The sequence below is a fragment of the Osmia lignaria genome, chromosome 10, assembly GCF_051020975.1.
Source record: "Osmia lignaria lignaria isolate PbOS001 chromosome 10, iyOsmLign1, whole genome shotgun sequence".
NCBI classification, from domain to species: Eukaryota; Metazoa; Arthropoda; class Insecta; order Hymenoptera; family Megachilidae; genus Osmia; species Osmia lignaria.
Window position 1 is genome coordinate 9141113 of NC_135041.1, and position 12933 is coordinate 9154045.

A 12933-nucleotide genomic window follows, 5' to 3' on the forward strand; every position below is an offset into this window, starting at 1 on the left:
CGGTGGCACGGTCGGCGGCGGTCGTCTGAACCTGCACCTTCGTCCTTGCGGAGGCGGCGGTGGCGGCGGCAGCATCGCCGGAAGTGACAGCGCTTCGGATTACCCGCCAAGTGCTGCGGCAGCAAGGAGCAGGGAAGCGGCGGCGGCGGCGCTGCACGCGGCAAGAACCCTGTTGGGGGCGGGGGTGGCCAACCCTTGCTCGCCCACCCCCGAACCGCCCTTCTGGAAGATGCCACATAAAGGTTGGTCAAACTGCTTTCTTTGTTTACCTTCGCTTGGAACCAATGAAATTTACAATCTTGTCTTTCTTAACCCTTCTATCAGCAATCTCTGTACTCGGTTATCCATATCTGTATTTTGTTATTATTTTTATTCATTAAACAATTTTCCGTCGATTTACGTTCTTTCATTAATTAAAAGTTACGAGCACTTTATGTATTTTGAAGTGATTAAAATATGAAACTGGTGTGTATAAAGTATTTTTATCTCGCTACGCTGTTTTTTGTGTCAGCGTAAGATTTATATGCACGTCCTATCGACCGGTTTTTGTTCGAACACCGCTCCCGCGAATAGATTATTCTAGTACTAGTTCACTTATCGCCTACGAAGCGGTTTCAAAGGAGTACAGCCGTTGTGTTGTATCAAGCATAGCGGTTTTATCGTTTTTTTTTTCCTTGGCGTTTTATCACGTGTACCATTTACCTGTATATAGGCCTTGCATCATGTAAACAAATTTATCTCGTGGAAGTAGTAACTTGGTCTATTCGCCTTTTACCTAATTCGCGTAAAAAAAGGAGGTACGTTATCGAGAGTAATTTATCACGGAATAATAACGCATAATAGTAATAAGAAAAAGAAAGTTGCAAATTAAGAACGGCGGTGTTTCTTTCGGAGGCTGTCTCTTTGCCATAGAGACAGGTTGTTCATGAAAGACAAAATGGAATTGAATCTTTAATCATGAAGCCTGAGACACCGAAGGATGCCCGATTATCTGTCATTCAGATACTGTATCTGCTCGATCCGGCTTTTATATCTCGTCGACTGTGCTAATAGAAGGCCGTTACAATATGGTCGGTCGTCGGTCGCCTTTCGTATTGTCACCAATCGTTAACGTCAACTTTGTGAACAGTGTGCCGTGAAATCCGAGCCCCATGGATTTTTTTTTTTTATCAATATGTTCAGAACCGACGATGCGTCCTATCCCCGGGATGGATTTCGAGTTGTCTCTAAATGGGACGAAAAAGGTCCGAAAGTTCCATGAATTGACCGGAACCTCGGTTTAGCTCGATGTTCAGTGTTTCAGCTCGCATCTTTTTTTTTTTTATTAGTTACGAATACTTAAATTTAAGGGATGAAATCACCCTTCCAAAGACTATTAGAGGTATAAAAATATACTTTAAATTCTTCCCTTCGTCAGTTGTTAAATGATCAAGGAAACCCGGGTTGTAACACCTTGGCAACCACAAAAACTGCAATAAGGGTATAGCGAACTGGTGGTAAGATCGAGTATTCGTGGCTGTAACAGTGTATCCTTTCTAAACGCGTCTCAATTTACATCTTGTTACCTTTCCGTTAGCGTGCTGCTCCTCTAGGATCATAGGTGGTTCGGATCACACCGCAGCCTTCGGCTAAATTTGTGACCTTCGCAATGAGTTATACGAGGGGCGAGCAAATACGTGTACGCTTATGGGCTTAGGTGGGGCTCGCGGTTACCCCCGGGGTTAGCCGGTAACCCGACACGCCTTTCCTTGGCTTCTGTCGAGCCAACAGCCCCTTCACCGAAGACTCGACGGCCGAAGGGTGGCGCCTTTTACCGAAAAAGCCTCCGTCGATTCGGTGCTACCAACCCCGTACTATACAACACTCGGCACAATCGGCTCTATTGCCTCGGGTCAGACCTGGATCAGACGTTGGCTTTAATAAGCGGGATCACCTACACCGCCAATTTGTCTCTCCTTTGTATTAGCTTCATTGATGCCTCGTATTTTATAAATCGTACACGTGACACTATTGAATTAATTCCTTGGCTCGTATCCTATTCGTTAGGACAATATAGAAATTCTATTAATGACCTTAGAAAATCATCTATGGAATTAAAATTGAAAATTCAAAAGGGGTTAAATCTGTGATGCTGAATAATAAATGTTTTCCAAATATAGGTTCTCCTAGAATCGCTCCAAGTCGGCTTCATCTAGCGATCTAATAATTCTTAATATTGGTGGTCTGTTAAAATACTTGGAACACCAGCAGGTTCAGACTGTTGTGCAAGAGGGGCGTGTATGTTTATCCGAAGTTTGGGTCGGATCGTATTACGGTTGTAGGCACGATCGTAATACCCGTGTTCCGGGGACAGAAGAGTTTTCCCCTTGGAGCGTGTGCAGTGTTCGAGCATCGCGTATAGTTGCGACGGAGACCGACGAAATACCCTTGCGGCATAGGGTGCCCCCTTTTCTTTCTTTCCACGCTTTTCTCGACTCCGTTCGTTCGGTTCGCTGTCTGACCCCCTCTAGTTTTCCTTCCTGCACCTCTGTCTGCTCTATAAAAGCCCCGTAGCCATTCGAATCAAACTGCCGATTCATGAGAGCACTTTATTTCGTGCTAGGCTACAAGATTTGTTAATGGTTATGGGTTAGCTCGTGCCGTTCGGCTCGCGTGCCAACCGAGGCTGCGGAGATTACCTGCGCCGGCTTTCAAGGGGTAATAAATGTCGAGGGTGCAGGATTATCCGCGGCTAGGCAATAGGATATCGTTGGTAATACATCTCGAGATTTTCCGTTCGTTTCATAATTTATGCCGTCGCAGGGTGGAACGACTGGCGTAGCTAATTTCCTTTGCTTTATAATATCCAGTCACACTCCTGATACAACTATATAATTCAAACCTGAATGCTGTTATCGATGATATCGTAAAAATATCGATGATTCGAGATAAGATTGGTTAAGCGATATATGACTTATCTTGCCCCGAATCCTTCTACAAAATCTATTCGGAAAATTCTTTAGATGCCTCGTCCGATACTTAATATTTCGTGAAGAATATCAATACAAATCGATGGATCGAGAAATTTTGGAGAAAGTAAAGAGCTAGACGAGAATAGCAGAGAAGCCCGCGTCACTTCAAATTGCCCTGTGCACATTTAAATACCAATTACGTAACCACCAGTGACTTCGCAATTATAATTAAGGAACGCGCTAAGTGTAATCACCCGACAACTAACTTCGATGCGATGGTCCCGTGGTTTGTAGGGTGAAAAGCGACGAAGACACGCGATGCCTTGCGGCTTTAATAATAAGAGGCGCGGTAACGAGTATATACGCCGTTAGTATGGCGTTGCTTCCGCTAATTCAACGCCGCTTCTTAACACTGGCCGTAATGAATTCGTCAGAGGAAGAAACGAGGAAGCAAGAGAGAAATCCGGTGGCAAGGGTGCGAGAAGGGTGAAAGACGGATAGAGAATCCTCGCTCTTGCCGCGATTCAACTCATTACAGAATGTATGCTTCGCACGCCATCTTTGATGTCGCGTTCACAGATGAAACTCTTGCTTCCTGGATGGCGTGAATTTAGTTTGCCACTGAATCTCTTCCTCTCCACTCCTTTTCAACCCTCACCAACGACGTGATAATAACGTTTAACGAGAGTTACTTCTCCGTAGAGAATAAATAAAACGCGCCGTGAGTTTTCCCGCTCCAACACCGACGCGACGCGGCTCGGACCCGTACGAATGAAAGGAAAATATTTTCCACGAGTATATTATTCACGCGCGACTCTTCGCTTAATAGGATTCCGCTTGTTACGTCTTTGAACGCTATCGAGCCACCGAACGATCATCCTGAAACCGTGGGGCAGATTTCGAGCACCCTGTGAATCTACGCGACAGGAAAAATTGTATTTAATCTCGAGTGCTTCGTCGAGCCGGAAGTTTGTTGTTTCGAGGGTGTATCTTCTAACAGAATAAAAATGGTGGATATTCTTTCCGTACGACAAATGGCAGACTTAACCCCTTATTCTTTCACTATGAGTAATTGTACAGCAAGTAGTATTAAACGATTCAAAACTATTCTTTCAAATCGTCAATTTTGACATTTCTTTATCATTTTTATCACGATTTCAAAACATTCAACCTGAATACCTATTAATTTTGTCATGTTTTGACGTTGGTTTCGTAAAAAATCATATTTTTTGGCAAGCTTTGAAAATCGAGCGTTTACCTAATATGTTTTTAAACGAAAATAACACTATATGTTGGAATTGAAGTATCTCGATTGAACTTTGTGTACGGTGCCCTACACGTGAAACGAGTCACGGGACTCGTTATTTTCGACTGAATGCCGCTGGAAAATTACCAGCTAATTACAGGTATAATATTATTGCGTTCGATTAAACATCCTGACGCAAACTTTTTCGTCATCGATGGGAACTGAAGCGGTGTATTTGCGTCGCGCTGTTTTGTTTCTATTATTGGATAAACGATCAATGCTTCCTTTCCAAAGATCCGTTGCTGCTTCGTTTTATTTCAGATTCATCTTATTTCAAACCTACGAATGTTTAACGAATTACGTATACTCGTTGCCTGAGGCCTCTGTAAAACAGAAGAATAAAGTACGATAAAAGCAGGGAATAATTCCTCCCAAAATTTTTTAAACATTCTACATACTTCCAACGAGGGAGAACCACATCCAACGATTTACGAGGAACAGTTAATCTCACGTGTTTCATTTGTCGACAGAAATTGCAGCCGAAATAAAGAACTCTATAAACAGAACGCAGATATCGTGAATAAAGTTGCAAGTACCGCGTATTTTGAAGAAAATGCCCCGCAGTTATTCCTGGTTGCGTTGTAACATACAAACAAGAGTATTTTGAATAGAAATTTCATTGAAAAGAAAGAAAAACGTACATATTCGTATGAAACCAGACTATGAAACTGTGAAACGATATAATTCGTCAAGAAAAACTGTTACGTGAAACCGTACCCTTACGAACGTTAATGCACAGGTATTCATTTGAAGCAGAACGGTGAACAAATGTCATCCGTAGTAAAGTATCCCCGGGAAACACGTTTGAAAGAGAAGAAAGAAAAAAGGAAGAAAGATTGGGCATTAATCGGCACGGAATGTATTTATATGCCTTAAATAGCAGACAAGTATTTCCGCGCTTAAAGAGAACGAAATGGCAGAATTTTCCCGCTCTTCTGCTGCCCCTCTTGTCTACGGCGTAGCGTTAAGAACGGGTAGGTTCAGGGGTTGTTTGGTGAGGGAGGCTGGTCGCGGGATGGCGAGAGGGGTTGCTCTGCGAGGCAGAGCGAGGCGACGTGGACTCTGAACGAGGGTGGCAGGGGTTCAGCGGGGTGGTTGGGAAGAAGAGGAAGGGTGCCGCGACGTCGTCGTCGTCGTCGTCGTCGTGCGACGGCAGGATGGGATTTAATCTGTGTCCCGTTTCACGCTCAGCCAAGTGGAACCTTTTTGCCTCACTTTGCGGCATGACTCGCTTTTGCGCTGGTCGTCGCGTAGATTAACGCGAAATTATATATAAAGAATGTGTGCGGACGGCGTGTGCACGGGTCGTCGGTGTCGCTACGGACGATTCGCTCAGCTCCTAGAGAGAAACAGAGATAGAACCGACCCGTTGGTGGAATAAAGAAAGGCTTATACTTTGCGCCTTCCTTCGACCGTCTTTTTCTACCTGTACCTCGTGTCCAAGTCACACCTTCTTTATAATGAATTAAACTCGTGAAAAACTAGACCGAATGACTGTGTTGACCCATAAAGAAGAGAGGTCGAGATTTCAATGCCCTGATAGGCACTACCTACTTACGCCAATACGGGGGTGAAAAAATAAATGTACGATTATCGGGTGGAACGCATAAAAAAGAAAAATGGATTCTCTTGGACGGTTAGAGTGTTTCCGATTAAAAGCTAATTCATCGCGAACGTTGTAAATGCTGTTGGATACACGGCGATCTCGTCACAGTGTAGCGTCCTAGGGTACAGAGCAAAATCTGTTCGCTTCGAGATAATCTTTGGTCCGGTGAAAGGATGTACTATGTAATTTTAGATCGTCAGTAGCCGACACGAATGTTCAATCCAACTTTATCTTCAAAGATGACGCGTAATACGCTCAAAGCCGTTCCCTGATTCGTACCGGGCCCTTGAATGCATCGAAAACATACCTCCGTGTCTCGTTAGTACATTTACATACGCGTTTATTGAACTGGCCCCGGTCCAATGAATATTCATGGGGTGTCCGCGAGGCGATGTGAATTTTTCGAAGGGTAGCCGCCGTTTTAATCGGATCAAGGAAAATGTCTTAACGTTGGCACCGTTGTCGTCCTTTTTCGTTATGCATAATCGAACGGACTTTTACTTTCGCTCGACGATCATCGAGGTCTTTGGTGTGATCGTAAAATTACTCTGTAAAAAGCTCTTTTATTAAACGTACACGTTTAATGCAAAATTCTTGTTTATATCATTATTTTCCCTTGCGCGTCACTTAGTCGGAGGTATCCTTCGTTCAAATTAATGCACTTAATTGCATCCTGTCGAATGTCATTTTCGAAGGTTATTATTTCTTGTATTCCACCTGCGATATTTATCCGTTGATAATTAAAAACAGTTGAAAAACGTCACAGTTGAAAATGTAGAAATTGTAAAATTCGCCTCGTCAGGGTGTACGAGGTCGCGAGGGTGTTCGAGCGACGGAAGCAAGGAAAGGCGACAGACAGTTGCAGACGCGGAAACGCGCATCCCCTTTGAGCGTGAAATAAGCACGAAACGCGTGGAATCTCGGCCCTCTCGTGTCGCCGGTAAAGGCTGATGAAAACCCGTGGCGCCACGTAACACACAAAGTGGTTTCATACACGGCCGTACCAGGCGAGACCATTCAAATTGCGTTTCCAACTATTTCTTGTCGTTTTACGCGACGCAAAAGCGGCAGATTAATTAAATTCGTTAATTGCAAGATGCATTTAGCGCGTGCAGCCTTCTCCGTGGCCAGCTGGGTGTAGAACATACAGCCAGTCAGCACGCGTTTCGTTTCACCCTTATTCTTTGCACGCTGTCGGCGTTAACACGTAAATTTAGAATAGCCAGGGACAAAATATTAAAAGGCCCACTTTGCACGTCCGCACAGTTGTTTCTTCGTACCTGTTGGCAAACAGTTCATTCTTTGTCAGTGGGTATGTTCTGTCATTCGAGAACAGGGTTCCTGTAATTTTTCTCGTTGCATTCAATAAAAAAAAAGTTCATTGATTTTTAACGAAGCTTATTGCAGTCTCGTCTGTTTGCTTCGTTCAGCGAATGCAAATATTGTTGCAGTACTTTTTTTTAACGTTTGTGTATCTAGATTTCCAAATTTCCCGTCGGATTGAAACAATATAAGTATTAACAAACATGTTTTTTTTATATGTCTGTTTAACAAATTCGGAAATGCAGCTAATTACTTATGCATTACTTATCGTTTCACTTCGAGGTGTTAATTCTATGAGTTGAACCGCATCGATGGCATTTAGCAGTTGAATGGCACAAGTTCGACACAGTCTACGCATCCCTATCCTGATGAGGATAGTGTACACGCGGTATAATTAGATTAATAAGAACGTCGCATGGACAGGAACACGCATGGCTGCTGTTAGGCCAACCAGACACCCTGGCTAAGCGACAGGATACACGTTGCACGCGTTTTGATTCACAGAGGAGGACTTGATGCACGGGGGTGGTGCGGGTATTGGCGGGGGTTCTATGGTCGGACAGAACTCAATATTTGGGTGCTCGGCTGCAGGACATAGCGGGGTTAACCAACTTGGCGGTGTTTACGTCAATGGCCGACCATTGCCAGACTCTACAAGGCAGAAGATCGTCGAATTGGCCCACAGTGGTGCTAGACCATGCGACATCTCGCGAATACTGCAAGTCAGCAATGGATGTGTTTCCAAGATACTCGGCAGGTCAGTGATCGTTGTTAAATTTTTTTGTTTTTCATCAGATCCATCGGAATGTTTCTATATCGTAGAAACGATTCAAAAATTGATTTTCCTTTTCAGGTATTACGAGACAGGCTCGATCAAACCACGCGCAATTGGGGGCAGCAAACCACGCGTGGCGACCACACCGGTAGTTAACAAAATCGCCGACTACAAACGAGAATGTCCGTCGATTTTTGCTTGGGAGATTCGTGATCGACTTCTGCAAGAGGGTGTTTGCAATAATGACAACATACCGAGCGTAAGTGCAAGTACAATTTATTTCTAAACACGTTGACTGCCGTTCGATATCAAACTGCCGAAGTTATATCGTTGACTTGCAAAATATTGCAAGCCAGAGAGTTAATTATCTGTCATTAATGAGACTTAAAATTCTTCGCTGTTAATCGACACAGAGAAACTCTAACAAACCGCGGGAGAAACTGAGCAAGAACGAGTTCCAATCGTTGCACGAGCGTAATTAGCAAATGACCCTGCTCAACCCGGGCTTAACCGACAAAAGAAAAGCGCAATGACTCCGCGGGAGACGAAGCCGTTTCGGCGACGCGTTCTCGTCCAGGGGATGCTCATTCGCTAGACACGTAGTTGCTTTGTATGTGACGGTGGTTTATCAGGGTGCGCACCCTGACGGTCGGTACTTACCCGTCGGATCTGGCCACTCGACCCTAATCAAAGTCTCGTCAATACGATCGCTTGGGAGGGGTAATCGGTCCATTACGCGGACCTCGGCATTGTCCACCCTCGCTTCGCTGATCGCCCTTCTGCGATCCATAAGAATCCTCTCTGCCGAACGAACGTCCGTCTTCCAAACATCCTTTCCACCCTCGTAGGCATCGATATTCCTCGACGACCCCTTGGCTGTTGCCTTCGATCCGAGACATATTCCGAAAAGGTCGCCAGGTCGCTTTCGGCTCCGAGTTTCTTCGAAAGCGTTCCTCTCACCATCGGCCACCATCCCCGCGTACCCTCGTGATTCCGGGTGTCTGTCACGCATACCGAAGGGGATGATGGCACGCGTACGAGTCGTTATCCGTCGGTTGCTGAAGGAACCACTCGCTTTTGCCGGTTACGTCGTCGCTGTTCGGAACAGAGGAAGAACGGAACCGGTGAGGGTGATCAATCAGCTTGGCTATGTGCACAGAAACGAGCGCATCCCTCTCTATCGATAGATATCCTACGTCGTTCGTAAAGAAACGTCGAGCTCGTTTCGATGGCACGGTACGTTTCAGCTTTTAACTCGGAGTCTTTATAATGATCACCGTGGCCAGGCTTGTAAGTGTAGCCGAGGCACACGAGTAACAGCGGTGAGGATCGCGATAGAATTGTCCGTTGCTTGTAGAATTGATAGAGAGAGAGAGATACCGGCTTCTAGGTTGTCGATTGTATAGCGGTCTTTTGAAATCGGTACCATGAAAATGGTCGTGCGTTTGAAAGCTCGTGTTCGCGAAGAATAAAGTACAGTTATACGTATTGGCTTATCTACAATTGACTTTTCATCAATTCTGTTCAGATTAAAAGCGTCGATTTGTAATTGATAAATCGTAATCGATCTTTTCTAGTAAATTAATCTTAAACGATCAACCCTCGTCGCTCGCAAATTCACTGCCGGTTCTAGGAAATTGCGCGAAGCTATTGAGAAGCAGCGTAAAGCAGTTGCAAACAAACGAAAAGCGATCCCGCGGCAGACCAAGCTACGTTCCTTAACCGGAATCAATCCACCGTGGGTTGGGGGTAGGTGGTTTGGGGATGGAAAGTTCGTATCGCAAGATTCGCCTCAATCCCGCGGAATAATGGCTGCGGGAGAACGAAAAGGACGTTTCCAGACTAACTGCACGTAGCAGCGTAGGTAGGTAGCTAGCTAGCTGCAGCCTAGGCTTTCCATCATCAAACCAAGCAACCTAGCCGCTCTACGCTCCGCTCCACTCGGCTCCCGCCGCACAACAGCCGCAGCACCGATGCAGACCATTACACGCGCGACCGGACACGAATAATTGTGCAACACGCTTAACTGATCCCATTCACCCTGATTCTACCCGCTTCCATCCGCTCGTCGGCGACTAACCCCGTCGCACCCCATTGCCGTACGATATGTACCCACCGCAACAGCCAACGCCACTACCACTGCCATCGTCGTCATTGCTATCATTACAGTTAACGTCGTTGTCATTGCCGCCGAGACAATTGTCGTCATCGACGGACCGATCGAAGATACAAGCATCGATTTGCTCGCGACGGTAACCCTCTCATCCAACTTTCTCTTACCCTTTGTTACTTCCCTTTCACTTTGATTTTGGAAATTAAATGCAAACGGCGCGGTATCGAACTTTGATACGTTATCATCCTTTACACCGTTTCTATGTAATCTAGCTATTATCAGTTGCAATTTGAAAATTAATATTTTCACTGCGGTGTAAAAAGACTTTTAAACAAATATTAAATGTACGTACTCGCACCTTAAAGGAATTTTTAAGAAACATTAGATAATGTTGCATTATTCCCGTAATTGATGCCCATTGTTCGAACGATCTCTTCGCGTCGATTATTCGCGACAAACAAAGTTAGCAGGCAAAACGTTCGTATCCTTAGAGACTCTGTTTACCATTGAACTTAATATAATGGGTGTTTCGCTTATTATAAAGCGTTACTCGAGATATATAGAACTCCGGCACTCGACTCGATCGATCCCATCGAGTCGCAAACAAAAAGCGCGATTGAATTTATCGGCTTTCATTCGGCGTAATAACGCGGGCCCCACTTGACCCAGCCTCGAACGTACGCAGCACTCGAAGCAACAACGTCGTTGGCACCCGACGGCATACAACCATTATTCCGTGGGTCTTAAGTCGAGCCACGCGAGAAGGATCGGCTTTGCACTCGTCGTACCTCTCTCGTCGAACCTTTCAACGAGAAGCCCGTAATTAAGAAGCTTCGCTCGATATCCTCCATCCGCAGGGATCCATGGGAGCAGTGCAGTTCGGGTTATGTTCGACTTGCTGCTGCACCGTCGACAAGTCGATGTTGGGGGTTGAGAAGAGAGAGAGAGAGAGAGGAAAAGAGAGTAGAAGGAGAGGGTGGTTGTGGGTTGGTGCAGCGTAGAACAGCGAGACTATTATGTACGAGTCGAGAGCACAAGGCTCGCTCCCGTGGCTCGTTATAACTTTAGAGTTAGCCAGTGGTTCGGTCGCGGTACAAGGTGAAGAAGACCGCGCTGCCGTTGGTTAGGGGAGCGAAGAGCCATGGAAACCGTTTTATGTAATAATAATTGGATGGCGGTGTCCTTTCATCTGGGTAGTCTCTCCCTCAACGTGAAGGTCGCTAAAGAGAAAGAGAAAAGAAGAAATCCTGGTGGCGGGAGGGATGAGCGAGAGACAACCGATGTAACTATGGAAATGATTGTCGCGCGACGAGCAAAGAAGTCGGACGAAACTTTTCAAAGTCTCCTCTCTCCTTCCTTACTCCGCGATTCACAATTTTTCTTCGCTCTTCCACTTTTAATTAAGCGCGAATGACGTTCGAAATTCACGGTAATCGATTAAACGGCTTTTTTTCCCCTCTCTCTTTTTCTCTCTACGGTCTTTTGTTATGTTGGGTGGTAGAAACCGGTGGCCCCCCAATGGCAGTCAACGTGTTAATTAATTAAACGATCGACAGCATGGTCGTTGTTGACATCACTGAGATCTTTGTAGAGTTTTGTAATAGAGATTGGTCGTTGGTCCGTAGGTATCGTCCATTAACAGGGTGCTGAGGAACCTGGCCTCGCAAAAGGAGCAACAGGCGGCAGCGGTACAAGCGCATCAGGGTGCCGAGAGTGTCTACGATAAGCTTCGGATGTTCAATGGCCAGGCTGCAGGTTGGCCCCCGGCATGGTATTCCGCTACGCCCTCTCATCATCCCTTGGCCACGGGAATTCCAACGGCGGCAACCCCCGGTTCTGGCCAGTCCTTGCTACCAGGCAGCCAACTTCACGGTCGCGACGATTCCTTGCTGAAACGAAGCGGTAAGTTCTAATTATACTTTTAATTGTCAGGTCTTACGCACTACTCGCTTAAGAAATTTATTATTTTGCTATTGACATTCGTATTAACAACGAACGTTTATTGTTACATCTTCGTCATTCTAAATAAGGAGACGGTTGTTGCATAAATAGACACGATTCGAACGTTACGAAATATTCTTAATTGTCCCCGTTTATTCAGGGTTATATGTATAAAGAGGGCGGGGGTTCGCTAGCGGAAGTATTATTAGTTTCTTACATGAAATTATTGACGCATAATTTACGGTTTTGCATGGATTCAGTTATAAACGGATAGTTGAGTAACTTGTTAATAATACCATTGTTACATATACGGTATACGCATTTGAACACTGAAATTATCAACTTCGTTGAATTGGCAATTTTCACGTGCCTTGTTTCATCATTACTAGGTTACTAGGTTTTATTGTAAATAAATTGACACGGTTACGAGTGTGTTTAAAGATATCATTTGAAACGTTTCAACAGATCATTGTACGTAAATGAAATTTTTGTCGCTGTTCAATGTCTACGTGCTTCTGGGTATTTTCTTTCTTCCTTTCACGTGTTCGAGAAGCTATAGAATCAGACAAACGTTCAGAGGAATTCGGTCTCAATAGTTGATCCACTTCTTCTCGAGCGTTGGCAGATCCACAATGGTCGAAGGAAGGTAAAAGTCAAGGGAGCACCCTCGAGGGTATTATAATCTGGTGGTACGCGCGCGACACCCTCGCCTTTCTCGTTTTTACGATTCTTCAGCGAACGAACCCCAGCATTGTGCCGAGGCTATAATTCCACGATACCCTCCTCGCGCATCCTCACCGTCGCAGCTAGTTGCGACTTCCGAAGAAAGGGATACCTGGTGTCGTTGAATCGAAACGTCTCTCCTAATAGGATCACCGTAATCGGACCCTGCGGTGCGGATCGCGTCCGAAATTGTTC

At 45.3% G+C, this 12933-nt stretch overlaps 1 protein-coding gene across 2 annotated transcripts in view; it reads left to right on the top strand.

The window, feature by feature from the left end:
* Positions 1 to 12933, top strand: part of toy (paired box 6 protein twin of eyeless) — a 26390-nt gene continuing 13457 nt past the window's right edge. For both annotated transcript variants that reach the window (XM_034338654.2, XM_034338658.2), the window contains exons 1-4: positions 1 to 242; positions 7691 to 7943; positions 8040 to 8220; positions 11700 to 11976. In XM_034338654.2, the coding sequence (XP_034194545.1) occupies positions 230 to 242; positions 7691 to 7943; positions 8040 to 8220; positions 11700 to 11976 (724 nt within the window). In that variant the 5' untranslated portion in view covers positions 1 to 229. The remainder of the gene's footprint in view (positions 243 to 7690; positions 7944 to 8039; positions 8221 to 11699; positions 11977 to 12933) is intronic.